The 15991-nt window shown below is 36.0% G+C and overlaps 1 protein-coding gene across 2 annotated transcripts in view; it reads right to left on the bottom strand.

The window, feature by feature from the left end:
* LOC128222662 (uncharacterized) overlaps window positions 1–15886 on the bottom strand; it is a 38311-nt gene extending 22425 nt beyond the window's left edge. Inside the window, exons 1-8 of one of the 2 annotated variants that reach the window (XM_052931763.1) lie at window positions 15822–15886; window positions 15106–15219; window positions 14698–14844; window positions 11476–11645; window positions 7126–7226; window positions 6455–6522; window positions 601–710; window positions 50–127 (exon numbers count right to left, since the gene is read on the bottom strand). In XM_052931763.1, the coding sequence (XP_052787723.1) occupies window positions 50–127; window positions 601–710; window positions 6455–6522; window positions 7126–7226; window positions 11476–11645; window positions 14698–14844; window positions 15106–15199 (768 nt within the window). In that variant the 5' untranslated portion in view covers window positions 15200–15219; window positions 15822–15886. Of the gene's footprint in view, window positions 1–49; window positions 128–600; window positions 711–6454; window positions 6523–7125; window positions 7227–11475; window positions 11646–14697; window positions 14845–15105; window positions 15220–15821 lie in introns of those variants that run through there. The other variant, XM_052931764.1, reaches the window with a different exon arrangement.
* Window positions 15887–15991: the final 105 nt, after the last annotated feature.

The following is a 15991-nucleotide window of genomic DNA, read 5'->3' as shown; positions in this document are numbered from 1 at the left end:
AATCTTTTGTCCCCTCCTTGAAACTGGTAGGGACATAATTATTGCTTACCCTAAGCTTTGGATTTGATGGCACATTCTCCAGTTGTCTGCATTTCTTTATGTTAGGAACAGATGGTGCTGGCTTGTCCTAAAAAATCATAAATGAATCAAGTGATTTTGTCAAACATGTATGCACCCCAACTGGCCGAAGAATAAGTCATTTTGCATTAAATGTCTGTGAGGTAACTTGAGGCTATAACCAACATCTCTTCAAATTTTAAGTATAGTAGGTATATATATAATATTGACAGGTTCAAAATGTTGATGAATTAAGTCTTCAGTATAACTTCAATGCATACATACTGAAACAAAAGGGTAAGTTTGTCAAAATAGATGATTAGTTACAAATACTGGATTGATTTTCAATGAAAATCTGATATATTTCTTTTAAAACAAAGCAAAGATTGTGACTGTTCAGGATCTACTGCTGTCCGAGATCTACTTTCCTACTAGAACTGAACAAGATTCTGCCAAGGAAACAGACTCCAGAGCTTTCAGCTGTCTTCACAATTAAGCAAAAATAAATAAGTATAAAAGAAATCCTTAGAAAAGAGCAACTACCACAATAATATCTCCCCGTAACCTGGCCTGATGTAGGTAAGACTCCACGTCTCCGAGAATACTGTGGGCAATTAACTCCCCTTTCTCATCCACTCTTGCTCCGTGAAACTCTGAAAAGACAGGAAGATTTCCAATGATATCATAATGCTGCAAGATCAGGCCAACATTAATCTGATGTTTTTTTCTCCTCTGAAACTCTGTTCAACTTGATCAAGGGGCTAATAAAACTTTAGCCATAACAGGACATGAGGGCCCAATATGATAGCTATTTTGACAGTTGGAGCAATTTAAAGGTATGTTAAAAAGGCAAGTAGGGTAACCTTTGAAATAAAAATGCTCCTCAAAGATCACCAACAAGCTTGAGCTGTGCACAAAAACTCTCATTCTCATCCATGCCAAGCAGAAGAAATGCCAATACAGTTTTTAAATTATTCAAAAAGGTAGGTAACCTTGCTACACTACATTAACCTTTAAATCTATTGATTAGAGCAGAAAACAGAAAAAAACAAAGTTTCCATATTAAGCAAATAATGCACAGTTATAACATATTTTGCACTTGTTATATATCTGTAAAATATGATTATTTTAAATTATAACCATTATGATTATTGACAATTTATATGAATATATAAGCAAAATATTATTTTGAATTGCCTTGGAGACTCAAATGATTAGCATCTTTTAAATGGGTGTGACATTGTCCAATAAGTTGATAATAGCTCCATGAAATTCATGATTTGGACCTTGTTGTTTACATGTTTTTAGTGAGTGAAACGCCACAAACTGTCCATTATGCTAGCATACTGTTTGCCTCGGACTGTTTTATCTCTGACATAATGGACAGCTTTTGGCCTTTCACCCTTACATAAACATATTTCTAGTCAGTTTAATTAAACTCATGCAAAATTGACCTGTAAACTACAAATCAATTAGTCCTTTCACAAAATGTAGTTTGATCCCTGAAAATTATGCTTCTCAACTGCGAAAATTTTCAGTCTCAATTGTCACCTTACTAGAACTAATCTAAATTTTGAATGCCTTTAATTTGTTATCTTATTTTTACATTTACTTTTATCTTACTTTTCAAAATATCTTTCAAAAGTAAGATAACAAATTAACAAACACTTTGTGCAGTGATAACCGAAGCTTTCCGTATTTCAGGGATTCTAATACCCTTTTTTGCATGAGAATAGTGTTCAAGGAGTACACCCTCGGTTTGGTAGATAAAATTATGTTCAACATGAGACATCCACAATCAGAACAATTATCAGGAGTCTTAGCAGTGAAGTTTAACACCGTTGTCTTTAAACAAAGTTAAATTTACTTTTTTTTACCAGAATTCACAGGCATTTGACATGTACCTGACATTTTGGTTCAGTTGTCCACTTCCCATAAAACTCAACTGGCTATGATCAAATGCATGTGTATGAACAGTCTACACTGTGGGATGTTTGATTTATAATAATGAACAACATATCAATTATCATGCTTGCAAATGTGTTATTTATTCAATTTTTATGTATCATAAGAGTATTTATTCCATTTACTGCACATTTGATGAGAATATAATGTTATTAATTATTATATATATATTATTACAAGCAATATCCAAACGGGACTTAAATGCTTTGGCAGCGTAGCCGTTGTGGACATGGTGGACTTTGACGTATTCTGGTCCCCAAGCCAGATTTTTCCCCTCATGGTGTTACATGAGCCCAGTAGCACACAAACTAGATTGTCCCACGGCAGTTCAAGTCTCTCAAACAGGCTTTCAAATTCTATGAAAATTGATTCAGAATCAGCCCTTGTGACTTTTAAGGAGGCCAAATGTCTCAACACTATTTCTTTCTCTTTGCCAGAAAAATAGCTGCAACAGTTTTCTCATTGTTTGTGTTTGTTGACTTGTCATAGTTGATTGATGTTTTTAAAAGTTGGTGGTGGTCGGTTTTTTTCCCAATTTTTCAATACCCGTTTATTCGTCTTTGTCGTCTGTCATATCCGGATACGACCATCCGGATACTGTCTTCTAGTCCCATCGGTTATTTCCGTTATCACCGGATGCTATCTTAACCAATCATATAGCTCGATTGCCTGGACGTAATTAGGTTCGTTAATTTCCGGCTTTACACTTCCGGAAAACTCATCTTTCGTACCCATATTGTTCAAACTGAGCTCAAATCGCTCCCTGTAACCCTCCCCCCTAGAAAAAAACTCAACGGATTTACATTTATCTCAAAATCGATCCGCGAGGCCTTAAATCCGGAATTCCGGATTAATCCGGAATTTTATCATCTCTGTGTTAACCCTCACAATCGGGCAAAAGTCGTTCTACAAGCATGGTATAAATAACAATCTTCTTTTAGTACCCCTGGCACCTGTTAAAACACCCACATGTTGCGGTATATAAGCCACATCGCAGCATTATGCGGCATTAGTTTTTTCAGAAGTTGTACGCAGTAGGATTAATTTACCATTTCTTTCAATAATGCCCTCAAGTACATACATACCTATAGCATACCTATAGCAAATACAAACAAACATACAATATATCAAGTTGGCGCCATGTTTTATCATTCAAAACCTAGCATAATTAAGCACCATTTTGTAGATCATACTGTTTTTCCTCCATGTTGTAGATCATACCATACTCTTCTCTTATTCAAAACATAATATTGGCGCCATGTTGCAGATCATACTGGGGTTTTTTCCATGTTGTAGATCATACTGTACACTTCTCTTTTACAAAACATTATATTGGCTGCATGTATATCATCATTTCATGTTTTTCCATGCTGTAGATCATATCAAACAATCAATTGAGGTCATGACCATCCTGCATACCAAGTATTAAGTCCCTCTGACCAGGCGTTCTCTAGTTATTGAGTAGAAACAAAGTGTGACGTACGGACCGAAGGACAGGGCAAAAACAAAATGTCTCCTGATGTCTGCCTCCTTGGCCAAGTGGTTAGGGCATCCACTTACAGAGCAGAAAGTCAAACTAGAGCTGTCACAGGAGTGACGAATACCCGCAAATGCCGCCTGGACACAGGAATGGCAAACAATTCCTTTGAAAAGAGGCCATAACTCCAAGGTTACTGCACACTGCATCTTCTTTTATCATGCATGTATTGTTTTATTTAAATCTGTTGAGTAATTTAGAAGTTACACTGCTGACAAGAAAAACTAGCTGATGCTCTAGCTGATCTCTTCTGGAATAAGACATCTAGAGCATTCACGATCTTTTCTTTCAACACGATCATCATCAAATTTTACAAGTACATATTTGGGCTTGAATGCATCCTTATCCACCTGGGAATAAATCCCGGGACTGTTCCTGTAGCCGAATTAACAAGTCCATCTGAAAGGTCAATATTTGTAGTAAGCACTACTGTGGCAAATATGCCATACTTAAGTTCTGCTGGTATTCCACTGGCATCTGGTTCAAATAAAGCATGCTGGATTTGTTTTGTTTGTTCATCTTTCCAAGTGTCAATTATTTTTAAGGTAAATATTTGCTCATTTAGTTTTTGAAGGATCTATCGAACTTGACCTGTATCTTCTCATGTTACACTTGTGTACCAAAAAATGTTCAAATCTGTCAAGCCTTTCATGAGTTATCGTCCAGAAACCATTTTTCTATTTTTAGTAACAGTGACCTTGACCCCACCAGTCCCAATATCGAACTTGATCTGTATCTTCTGATGTTACACCTGTGTACCAAAAATTGTTCAAATCCGTTTAGCCTTTTATGAGTTATCGTCCGGAAACCGTTTTTCTTTTTTTAGTAACAGTGACCTTGACCTTGGCCCCACCAGCCCCAATATCGAACTTGACCTGTATCTTCTGATGTTACACCTGTGTACCAAAAATTGTTCAAATCTGTCAAGCCTTTCATGAGTTATCGTCCGGAAACCGTTTTTCTATTTTTAGTAACAGTGACCTTGACCTTGGCCCCACCAGTCCCAATATCGAACTTGACCTGTATCTTCTGATGTTACACCTGTGTACCAATTTTTTTTTAAATCTGTCTAGCTTTTCATGAGTTATTGTCCGGAAACCATGAAAACCGACCGACCGACCGAAAGACCGACCGACCGACAAACTCACTAACTTGATCTGTATCTTCTGATGCTACACCTGTGTACCAAAAATTGTTCAAATCCGTCTAGCCTTTCATGAGTTATCGTCCGGAAACCATTTTTCTGTTTTTAGTAACAGTGACCTTGACCTTGGCCCCACCAGCCCCAATATCGAACTTGACCTGTATCTTCTGATGTTACACCTGTGTACCAAAATTTTTTCCAAATCTGTCAAGCCTTTCATGAGTTATCGTCCAGAAACCGTTTTTCTATTTTTAGTAACAGTGACCTTGACCTTGGCCCCACCAGCCCCAATATTGAACTTGACCTGTATCTTCTGATGTTACACCTGTGTACCAAATTTTTTTCAAATCTGTCTAGCCTTTCATGAGTACGTCCGGAAACCATGAAAACCGACTGACCGACCGACAAGCTCACTCCGATATACCCCCTCAAACTTCATTTGTGGGGGTAAAATAATCCTACCCCACACAGGGTTTGTTTTGATATGGCCGGTTGCTGACCCAGCACCTAGTTAAATAAAGGGTACTGATTGCCTTCCTGCCTGATGTACTGCATTAAGTATAGGAAATAAAGATGTTCATCAATCAAGGTATCTCATAAGTCCAGGAGGTTGGCCTTTAATTGAGATGGGTGAAACTATAATAAACATAATAAACAAACACTTTAATTCACTTTACTTATCCATGCTTAAACATTTTTCATATCAAGGGAAGCAATTTGACTACACTAGGGCACAGAGTTATACCTCTACATAAAAGTAGTGAAATATTGATGAAAAAAATATACCAAGGCCATTAACCAATCAATATTCATATTAAACTTATGTTACTTGTGGTAAGAGTGTATTGTTACTGTGATCAAATGTTCGACATTTGCAGTGGATATCTTTGTGAATGAACAGATAGCGAGATTATTTAGGGTACCTGCAAAATTTAGCAGGCCCTAATTACATACTTAAAAGTAGAACATTTTACTAGTCACACTCACTTGGTACAGTACACTCAACGACCCACTTTCCTCACTCACGCCGAGGGATAAAGTTGATGATCGCGGTTTCCTCTGAGGGTAAAACTGTTGCCCCCCCCCCCCCCCCCCCCCCCGAGTTCCTCCAAGTGGCTGGCTTACCGCGGAGTTTAATGTGAACGATAGCGTTGAGAATCGTCCAATTTTATGATCCCGCAGCGGAACTCCGAGTTCTTCGGTTGACTGAGCACCATCTGAGGGCCTTAAATTCAAACTCTGAGGAACGCGGACAGTCGATAAAATCATTGTGTTGGCCGCGATAGCAAAAATCCGCGGAGGGAAATGGAAAGTGGGTCTAACTTGTTGAGTGTACTGTAACTACACCTCATTAACTTCATTAAGCTTCCCATATTCACAATGACTGTTTACAGATGTATTTTCTTTCACAGTATTGGGAATGTCCACAGCCAGGGCCTTTCTGATTCAGACTGAAATGAGTTGCTATTTTGCCCAGAAATGAGCAAGAATTCTTTAAAAAAAAAACAGACAGCAAAGATAAAAGAAAGAGATGAAGTTGTTTTTTTCAAAAATACACCAACTCTTTAATGCAAAAGTGGATAGGGGGATAACCTTTTTTTATTAAAAATAAAATAACATCTTATTTCTTTTGCAACAAATTTGGAGTATTGCTTGATTATTGGGGGAAAAGGTATATGTTTAAGCATTAGTAATGTCTATGAAGCCAAATATTGGTCAAGAAAAGCACACAGCATACAGTGAGTACACACCTGATGTGTAGACGTCTGGTGGAGGCTCCATCCTGGTATCCACGAGTCTCGCCACTGTGTATGTGCGCCTGAAATGTGTAACATTCAATTATATCGACCATAAATTTTAAAATTGCTGCTTATATATTGAGTTGTTTTTCTTAGCAACTCTTCTGTTATTATAAGTCAAACAAGAGGAGTAACGTCACAACTATTAAATTCAGAGTTATTTGCCGTACAAGTGCACGTTACAAGTTACATGTGCATTCAATCAAGTTAGCCAGAAACATTTTGACGTAGGGCCAGCATTTATGTCATTCACGTTGACACTGATGCCAACAACAATTCCACAATGTTATTTCTTTAAAAAAAAAACTAGCTAAACCAGCTAAACAAATAATTTAAAAACTAAACCTTCAGAAGTCCTTTCTAAACTTTAAGTCTTCCCCTTATAGACAAAAGTTTACCGACATAATGGATAGCGAACTGTTTTTTACAACGCAGAAGATATTCAAATTCGAATTCCAGTCAGATCACAAGTGTGTTTTTCTTAACAGTCAATATTTACTAAACAGGCTATGCCTGTAAGTCTCTGTGTATAAAATTTACAAATTTTCTTGCTTTATTCACAGTTACAGTAAAGAAGAAGGAATAATAAGTGGCTTATAAGATATATACATGTAATAACTTACTTTTTCAACGCTGTCGGGACATGTTTTTTTACGGCCACAGTAATGATGTCTGGGGTAGGGGGGATTGCTCTTATATTCACAAAGTTGATCTCCCGAAACATCTGAATTTTTTTTTTTTAAATGTGAAACCGGGTATGTACTGTGACACATACTTGTAGAAATAATTTAACTCATCTCAACTTATTTTTTTTTAAAACTGCAATTTTGAAAATTCCACAATTGATCAAATCAGTTCCTAAATGATAACAAGAAGGCCAAGACGGCCTAATATTGCTCATCTGATTAGACAAACGGTTCTAAAGTTATTGATCGTACATCATACTGGACGTCACCCGCCCAAACACTTTCCCATATAAAAACAATGCATACAAGTTGGATTTATAGACCTTGTCACAAAAGAGCACATTGTTCATGTGAAGAAGTTCATGAAGTTTGTAACTATATGTTGGTAAAACTATACATTCGTCATAAAATAAGAGCTGTCACAGTGTGTGACGAATGCCCCTGATTGTGAAATTGACCTTTGTACAATGTCACTACATAAAAAAGAGGGCCATGATGGCCCTAAATCGCTCACCTGAGTAAGAGTTTAACCTTTCTAATCAAAATAGCTTGATATTTGTTCTCAAAGAATATTGAAAAACATACTGGTCAAACATGTTGCCTGGATAATCACTGACAGGACTTGTCACAGTTGCCTGCACACTGACAGGACTTGTCACAGTTTCCAGCACACTAACAGGACTTGGTGATTGACTGCACACTGACAGGATTTTGTTTAGTTGCCTGCACACTGATAGGACTTGAATCTCATACCTGCACACTGACAGGACTTAGTTCAGTTGCCTGCACAATGACAGGACATGATAATTGACTGCACACTGAAAGCACTTGGTACAGATACCTGCACACTGACAGGACTTTTTTTTTCTTTAAGTAAAAACGAAATTTCTTCTAAAGAATAAAGTGTATAATAATTATTTGAATCTATGAAACTAAAAAAAACAAACAAGAATTACTTTAGAAGTGACTATGTTGAAGACTTAATAAAATCAAAAATCTATTCCCTTGTTACTAACAATAGAAACTAGTGGAATCTCCAACAAAAAGATAAACCATATAGCAAGACTTGCTGCCCTTGTTTCAATCTAGTAAACTTTACATAACTATCAGATTTTAACATTTTGGCCATTTTGTTGTTGTTGTTGATCAATCATGATTAATTGAATTTGGACTGGTAGTTTAAGAGATGTTTTTTAAAGCAAAACAGGAAGTCAACCATTTTGTTGTTGTTGATTAATCATGACTCCTTGTTATATTTTTGTAACCCAAGGAAGGTTCCTGTAAAGTTAAATTGCTTTTGGACTGGTAGTTTCAGAGGAAATGTTTTTTTTTAAGCAAAACAGGAAGTCGGCCATTTTATTGTTGTTGTTGTTGATCAATCGTGACCCCTTGTTGTATTTTTGTAGACAGTCATCCAAGGAAGCTTCCTGTAAAGTTTCATTGAATTTGGCCTGTAAGTTTCAGAAGAGAAGTTTTTTAAGCAATTGTTGACGGACGGACTGACTGACTGACTGACAGACGCAGGACAAAGACCGATCACAGTAGCTCACCTTGAGCACTTCGTGCTCTGGTTAGCTAAAAATGGAAGAAATGAAATGTGTGGATAAAGCAAAAAATGTTTAAGAACAAGTGGAATGTATAACAAGAGCTGTCACAGAGACAGCGCGCTCGACTATTCTGCCGCTTTTCAGTGTAAGGATTGAAAAGTTTTGGCGAAACATGCATGGATCACTGTTTCAATGCAATACATGATGTGCTGAAATATTTTATATAAGTTTCAATGCAATACATGATGTATTCGCTGAGGTATTGACTCAAAAGTGGTTACATTCAAAACCTTAACCAGAATTTCTATGTCGAATAAAAAAGGGGCCATTATTTGAATTTAATGCAAACTAGAGTTATCTTACATGGTTATTCAAGTAGATTGGATGGTTGAGTACCAGTGTATAAAGTCTCAATGCAATACGTCAAGTAGTTGCTGAGATATTATCCTTTGTGTGCTTACATGCAAAACCTTAACCAGAATTTCTAAGTCAAATAATAAAGGCCCATAATTTGCATTACATTAAAAAAGTGTTATCTTACTTCATTTATTAAATAGGTCAGATAGTTGGGAATACATATCTAAAGTTTCAATGCAATACATGATATATTTGCTGTGATATCGACCTAAATGTGGTTACATGCAAAACCTTAACCAGAATTTCTAAGTCAAATAATAAAGGGCAAGTATTTGCATTAAATGCAAACTAGAGATATATCTAACTTGGTTAATTAAGTAGGTTGGATGGATGAGTACCATTGTATCAAGTCTCAATGCAATACCTCATGTAGTTGCTGAGATATTAACCTATGTGTGCTTGCACGCAAAACCTTAAACAGAATTTCTAAGTCAAATAATAATGGCCTATTATTTGCATTAAATGCAAACTAGAGTTATCTAACTTGGTTAATTAAGTAGGTTGGATGGTTGAATACTATTGTATAAAGTCTCAATGCAATACCTCAAGTAGTTGCTGAGATATTAACCTATGTGTGCTTGCACGCAAAACCTTAACCAAGGTTTGACGCCAACGCCGACGCTTGGGTGAGTAGTATAGCTCTCCTTATTCTTCGAATAGTTGAGCTAAAAATACATATTTCCTTTCATTTATGTTTTGACACGTCTTCGTATGTGGAACACATGTGGTTAAGTTATTTTAAAATCTGTCCATACTTGAGACAGTTACAGCCCCGACATGACCACCTATACTCTGTCCTTTTATGCAGCATTCCATAGTTTTCAAACACTTCGTGTGACCTTGACCGTAAGAGATAGGGACATGGTTCTTTCAGACAACATTCATCATCTTCGTATGTGGAACACATGTGGTTAAGTTATTTTAAAATCTGTCCATACTTGAGACAGTTACAGCCCCGACACGACCACCTATACTCTATGTCCTTTTATGCAGCATTCCATAGTTTTCAAACACTTCGTGTGACCTTGACCGTAAGAGATAGGGACATGGTTCTTTCAGACAACATTCATCATCTTCGTATGTGGAACACATGTGGTTAAGTTATTTTGAAATCTGTCCATACTTGATACAGTTACAGCCCGGACACAACCACCTATACTCTATGTCCTTTTATGCAGCATTCCATAGTTTTCAAACACTTCGTGTGACCTTGACCGTAAGAGATAGGGACATGGTTCTTTCAGACAACATTCATCATCTTCGTATGTGGAACACATGTGGTTAAGTTATTTTAAAATCTGTCCATACTTGAGACAGTTACAGCCCGGACACAACCACCTATACTCTATGTCCTTTTATGCAGCATTCTATAGTATTCAAACACTAAGTGGGACCTTGACCTTAAAGGTAGGAACAAATAATCATATGTTTATTTCTCATTTACATTTCTCACAATCAAATTCTCATCATTAATTTCTCACAATTACCTTCTCAAAAGCTCGATCAGGTAATAGTGGTCATGCATAACTGTGATAATCTGTTTTCATACCTCATTAATTTTCCTTCTATCTGTCATTGCAATTTTTACAATAGCAAATATTTAAACACCTATCAATTGTTTATTTTGGGAACATGCTTTCGGGAAAATGTGTAAAATTATGTCCTCAAGGTAATCATAAGATCTTGCGCATGATTTGTGTATTTGGGATCGACAATGGTGCTTGACTCAACCTATTTAGGTTTCGATACAATGTCAATATATTTTATATGAAAAGAGAAGGATTTATAGACTGACCGCCAGTTCTGGAAAAAACGCATGTTCAAATGACTGCAGTTTTACTTCATACCCTTTATAACTATTATCGAAGAAATTTCCAATTTTGCCAAAAAGGACAGGAAATTTCCTAATCCCACTGGCAAAGTTCATGTTCCCTATAAACCCTGACATTGCTAACTGTGATGTTTTGCTAATAGTTTTACTTTTCAGATCAATTACCGCCCTGTCTTGTTAGGATAACATTGATGTGACGCTTACTTGACCCTTAGGTTGTATATTTCAAGCATACAAAAAAGGACAAGTTCTTATTGCTGTGCTCGAAATGTCCAAGAACAAGCACAGCAGATCCCTTATTCACACAGTATGTTTTAACAGATATTCTGAGAGCATATATGCTTAAACAAATCATGTGAACTGCTATGAATATTTGTATACCAGATGTTTGTGCAGAACTTTGATAATAACTCTTAACAATGAGCAAAGAAATCAGCAGAATATCACAGTCCATAACTCTTTTAACAATACACTTAGTATCTGACAGTATACCACAGTCCTTGAATCCTTCTTTCGCTGCAGCTCCAGTCCAGCCAGACTGTCGTCCCAAATCGGGACATTCCGGTCCCGTTTCTCTGCCGCAGGCCTTCCTTGCACATTAATCTTAGACACCTTACGCCCACGCTTGAATGTTCCAGTGCCAGCAGCAGCATTCCTACCACCTAATGATTCATAATGCAAAAATTAAACAACATTTCAAAAACAGGCGATTTAGCATCGTTATAGATTTACAGGTTCCAAAGCAGTTAAGCCTTTATTTCTCCCAATCACAAAATTAACTCCCAACCAGGAGATAAAATCTTGCAGACTACCATTTTTCTGTTCCATTTACCAGAGGTATTATCAGCTAACTGTACTCGTACTTTATCGCTTTTTGTTTTGTTTTTAAAGGTACTTATTTTCAAATAAAATTTGAAGTTTTCAAAGTTTACAAACTGTAAACTTTGAAAACTGTTATTTTTAACAGGTTTTACAGGTTCCAAAGCAGTTAAGCCTTTATTTCTCCCAATCACAAAATAAACTTCCAACCAGGAGATCAAATCTTGCAGTCTACCATTTTTCTGTTCCATTTACCAGAGTTATTATCAGCTAACTGTACTCCTACTTTATCACTTTTTTGTTTGTTTTTGAAGATACTCATTTTCACAGAAAAGTTTTCAAAGTTTACAAACTTTATTCTGTTGTTTTTAACAACGATTGAAAATGAAGATGAAGAACAAATTTTACAGAATAAAAACACTTAATTATGGAAAGTTGAATAAGAAAATATAGATGTTTTAAGATATATTAAAAGTGGACCGGCATATTATTTTTTTTTAATCTGAAACACTTTCAGTTGTGTATATATATTTATGTTTGTCAAAGACTGCTTTACAATGTAATTCTTTTAATTTGATTTTGGCCTAAAAGATGGCATTGAGGTAGTTATCTGTTTATATTATATCATAATTTCAAAACAAAAAATCCATACAATGCAGGGGTCGACACTAACCATTTTTCCAAGGGATCCCGAAGGGACACCAACATTTGAAATCAGGTGTCCCTTCCTGAAACTAGGAGTCCCTTCCACTTTTTACATTTTTTTCATTGTTGAATCTGTTTTAATATTAAATTCAACATACAAATACAGTGTCTTTTACTTTTCAATTTGTAATTCAGTATACACTTTATAATACATGTTTTCAGCAGCATGTATTGACAAGTTTAGTAGCACTGAATGTCAGACATATGACGCTCTGGCAATGGCAGTGAGGTATATTTGGGTCTCTAAGTTGGTAGATTGGGTTCAAAAGTGGTAGAATGTCTAAGTCCCTTTTTGTTTTCAGTCAAAAACAAAAATGGATACAATGTAAACAACAAGAGCTGTCATAAGACAGCGCGCTCGACTTTGCCGCTTTGACTTAGAAGTGAATACAATAACAATGTTATATTACCAAGTTTGGTCTATTTATGTCAAACATAACTAAAATTATTCAATACATAAGGTGACTTTGATGCTGCACTCCCACCACCCGAAAATTGATGCAAGTCACTCAAATCACTTGATTTCCCATTATGAAAATGTGGTAAAGAATATACACAAATGCCTTTCAAAAGGAATTAAAATAAAATTTAAAAAAAATATAATAAAAATCATTTTTTCGAAGGACATATAGTATAGCCCTCCTTGTTTTCCCTTGGTTAAGAATGTAAAAATGTGCCTGTCAAAAGAAATTAATATATATATATATATATTCAAGGGACATAATTTGTATTTAGGGTTAAAATGGAGTTATGTTTCTTGCTGTAAGATGGTCGTAAATAATTTTGAATTTTATTAAGTGCATTGAATGAAAGGTATAGAAGTTTTTTCATTAAAATCCCAACTTGCCGTTAACTTTTACTTGCCTAAAACTTTAACCTAAGTCAATCGGGGCCCATAACTTGTATTAAGGATAATCTGGAGTTATGTAACATCATTGTGTGATGGTCCTGAACAACTGTGTGAAGTATTAAGTTAATTGAACAAAGGGTATAGAAGTTTTTTATAAATATCCCAACCTGCCCTAAAACTTTAACCTAAGTTTCATAGTTAATCAGGGGCCATAATCTGTGTAAAGAATAATATGGAGTTATCTAACCTCATCATGTGATGGCCCTGAACAACTGTGTAAAGTTTTATCTCAATTGAATGAAAGGTATTGGACTTATAAGTGAAAATCCCAACTTGCCCTAAAACTTAAACCGGACACCGACGCCGGGGCGAGTCGTATAGCCCACCTATTCTTCGAATAGTCGAGCTAAAAACTTGATGTTGTTACTATTTTTAGATTTTCAGAAAATATGCATAAAATAGATCATGGTTCAGGGTCTTGTCAGATGACGGTGCTTTTCATTGAGAAACAGTAGGAATATAACATCTGGCTTGTGAAAACTGAAATCAATATTTAGTAGAGCTGCTGATAAATCAATCAGATTGCCCAACAGGTGTAGTGCATACTGGAAGAGCAGTAGACCAAAAATTGTGTATGTTAATTTTCGAGCCAAAAAGTCGTAAAATTTTATAAATTGACTGTAGATAATGAATAAAACTTAGCAAATGTTATTTCTATTATGATTAGACATTAAAATATATGTCTTTAAAATAAACAAAGAATACTGATAAGTTGAATGCCAATTAACAAAGAATGCTGAATGTATGATGCCGGTCTTTTGTGCCGTAAATGTTGCTGTAAATACTCGAAGGTCGTATGATAAAGGTATCAACAGTGTTGGCATCTTTTTTGGGCGGTTCTGACACATAAGCAAAACAATTCCACATAAGTATTTTAACAATAATAACTCTGTCAACTCTGACCTTGTTGAAAATGTAAACAACAAAACGGAAGCGTTAACCCGCATGCGCCCTGTGAAATTACCAGTTTATTTATAGATTCATGACGTAACTATAGTAAAAAAGTCAGCTATACTTTCCCTTTGGTGTGTCCGATAATAAGAATTATAATATCATTTTGACATGCACTGTTAAGAAATTTAGGAGGACCCAAATTTAGGTAATAAATAATGAAATGCTACTTATTCATTGATATTTAGCGTTTATTGGTCAGAAATTTAAGTGTCCCGTCGGAATACCGGACTTTGAAGTTAAGGTGTCCCTCCCGAACAATTGGTGTCCTCGGGATCCCGGGACCCCGTTAGTGTCGAACACTACAATGTACATGTATGTATCAGTACCTGTAGGTGCATTTTGTAGGTTAGACCTTGCACTTGCAAGCCTGTAACCAGACTTGATTCTCATAGCACTTGGTTTCCGAACCGGGTCTAGGTCGTCCTCCAACTCCTCTTTCTCGTCTACTGTTGAAGCCATCATAACATTTATACCTGAATAGTGGAATAGAAGAACCATTCTTAATAATAAACCAAACTGTGTTTCATAGTTATAAATACATGCATTAATGTATTATGATACAAAATTGATTGAAATAGAGGGGGGGATTATCTCACAGGCATTTGGTAAGTACATGTAGTGTTTAAATATATATGATTGTATGATTAATATAGGTCATTGATCATCCATTTACAATTTCGTGGCCTCAATTAAACCTTTTCCATTATGTAGTCAGCAAGACAGAGATAGCACACCTGCTTGTTTGAAACTTGAGGTCTGGTCGCCATTGTCTGCCTTTCCACTTGATTTCTTCTGCCGGGATTCCGGCCTTGACTTCTTCTCAATCATAGATATCTCACAATGTTCACCTAAATCAGAAGGATACACATGGAAATTATCATCATCATAACCACTGTTCACCTAAACCAGAAGTATACACATGGCAAATTTCATCAACATAACCACTGTTCACCTAAACCAGAAGGATACACTTGGCAAATAAACATCACCACTATTCACCCAGTCAATGAAATTAGACTTTTGGATGATCAAGCTCAAATTCCTATACTATTGCTTGGCATCAAATTTTTTAACAAGCCCTGCTATATAAAATTCAGAATTTGAGCAAGCCCGGAAGACATTTTACCAGTGCAGGGCTTGTGTTAATTGCAACTTCTGTTCACCTAAACCGAAAGGATATCCATGCAAATAACATCGACATAACTACTGTGTTTAGGAATTGTGCACATGTTTTGTTGCTTACATTATTTTTGTCTACTACAGAGATTTCAGTTGGTCCAGTTCGGCCAGTCTTCGAACGTCTATTATTTTAGACTACTAAGGATATATGAGCCACTCTAGAAGTATCTTATTTTTGTAAGATAATGAAATCAAAGATGACAAACAATCTTGATTTAAATAACGCTTTCACCATCTTAGCACCAACCACAACAAAACAAGCTTACAATACCTTGATAACAATTTTTGTTAATTTTAGAGATGTCAACTTAGTTTCCCGCGGATACGTCAATACAGACTGGTTATGCATTTAATCATAGCGTATCATTTGCCAATCGAAACTCGATAAACCCGTCTACTCTGGGTCTCTGATGTTCTTTTTAGTCAAAACAAAGCGTCTGT

The sequence above is a fragment of the Mya arenaria genome, chromosome 16, assembly GCF_026914265.1.
Source record: "Mya arenaria isolate MELC-2E11 chromosome 16, ASM2691426v1".
NCBI lineage: Eukaryota > Metazoa > Mollusca > Bivalvia > Myida > Myidae > Mya > Mya arenaria.
Note: the sequence above shows the minus strand (reverse complement) of the source record. Positions and strands in the feature narration are given on the sequence as shown.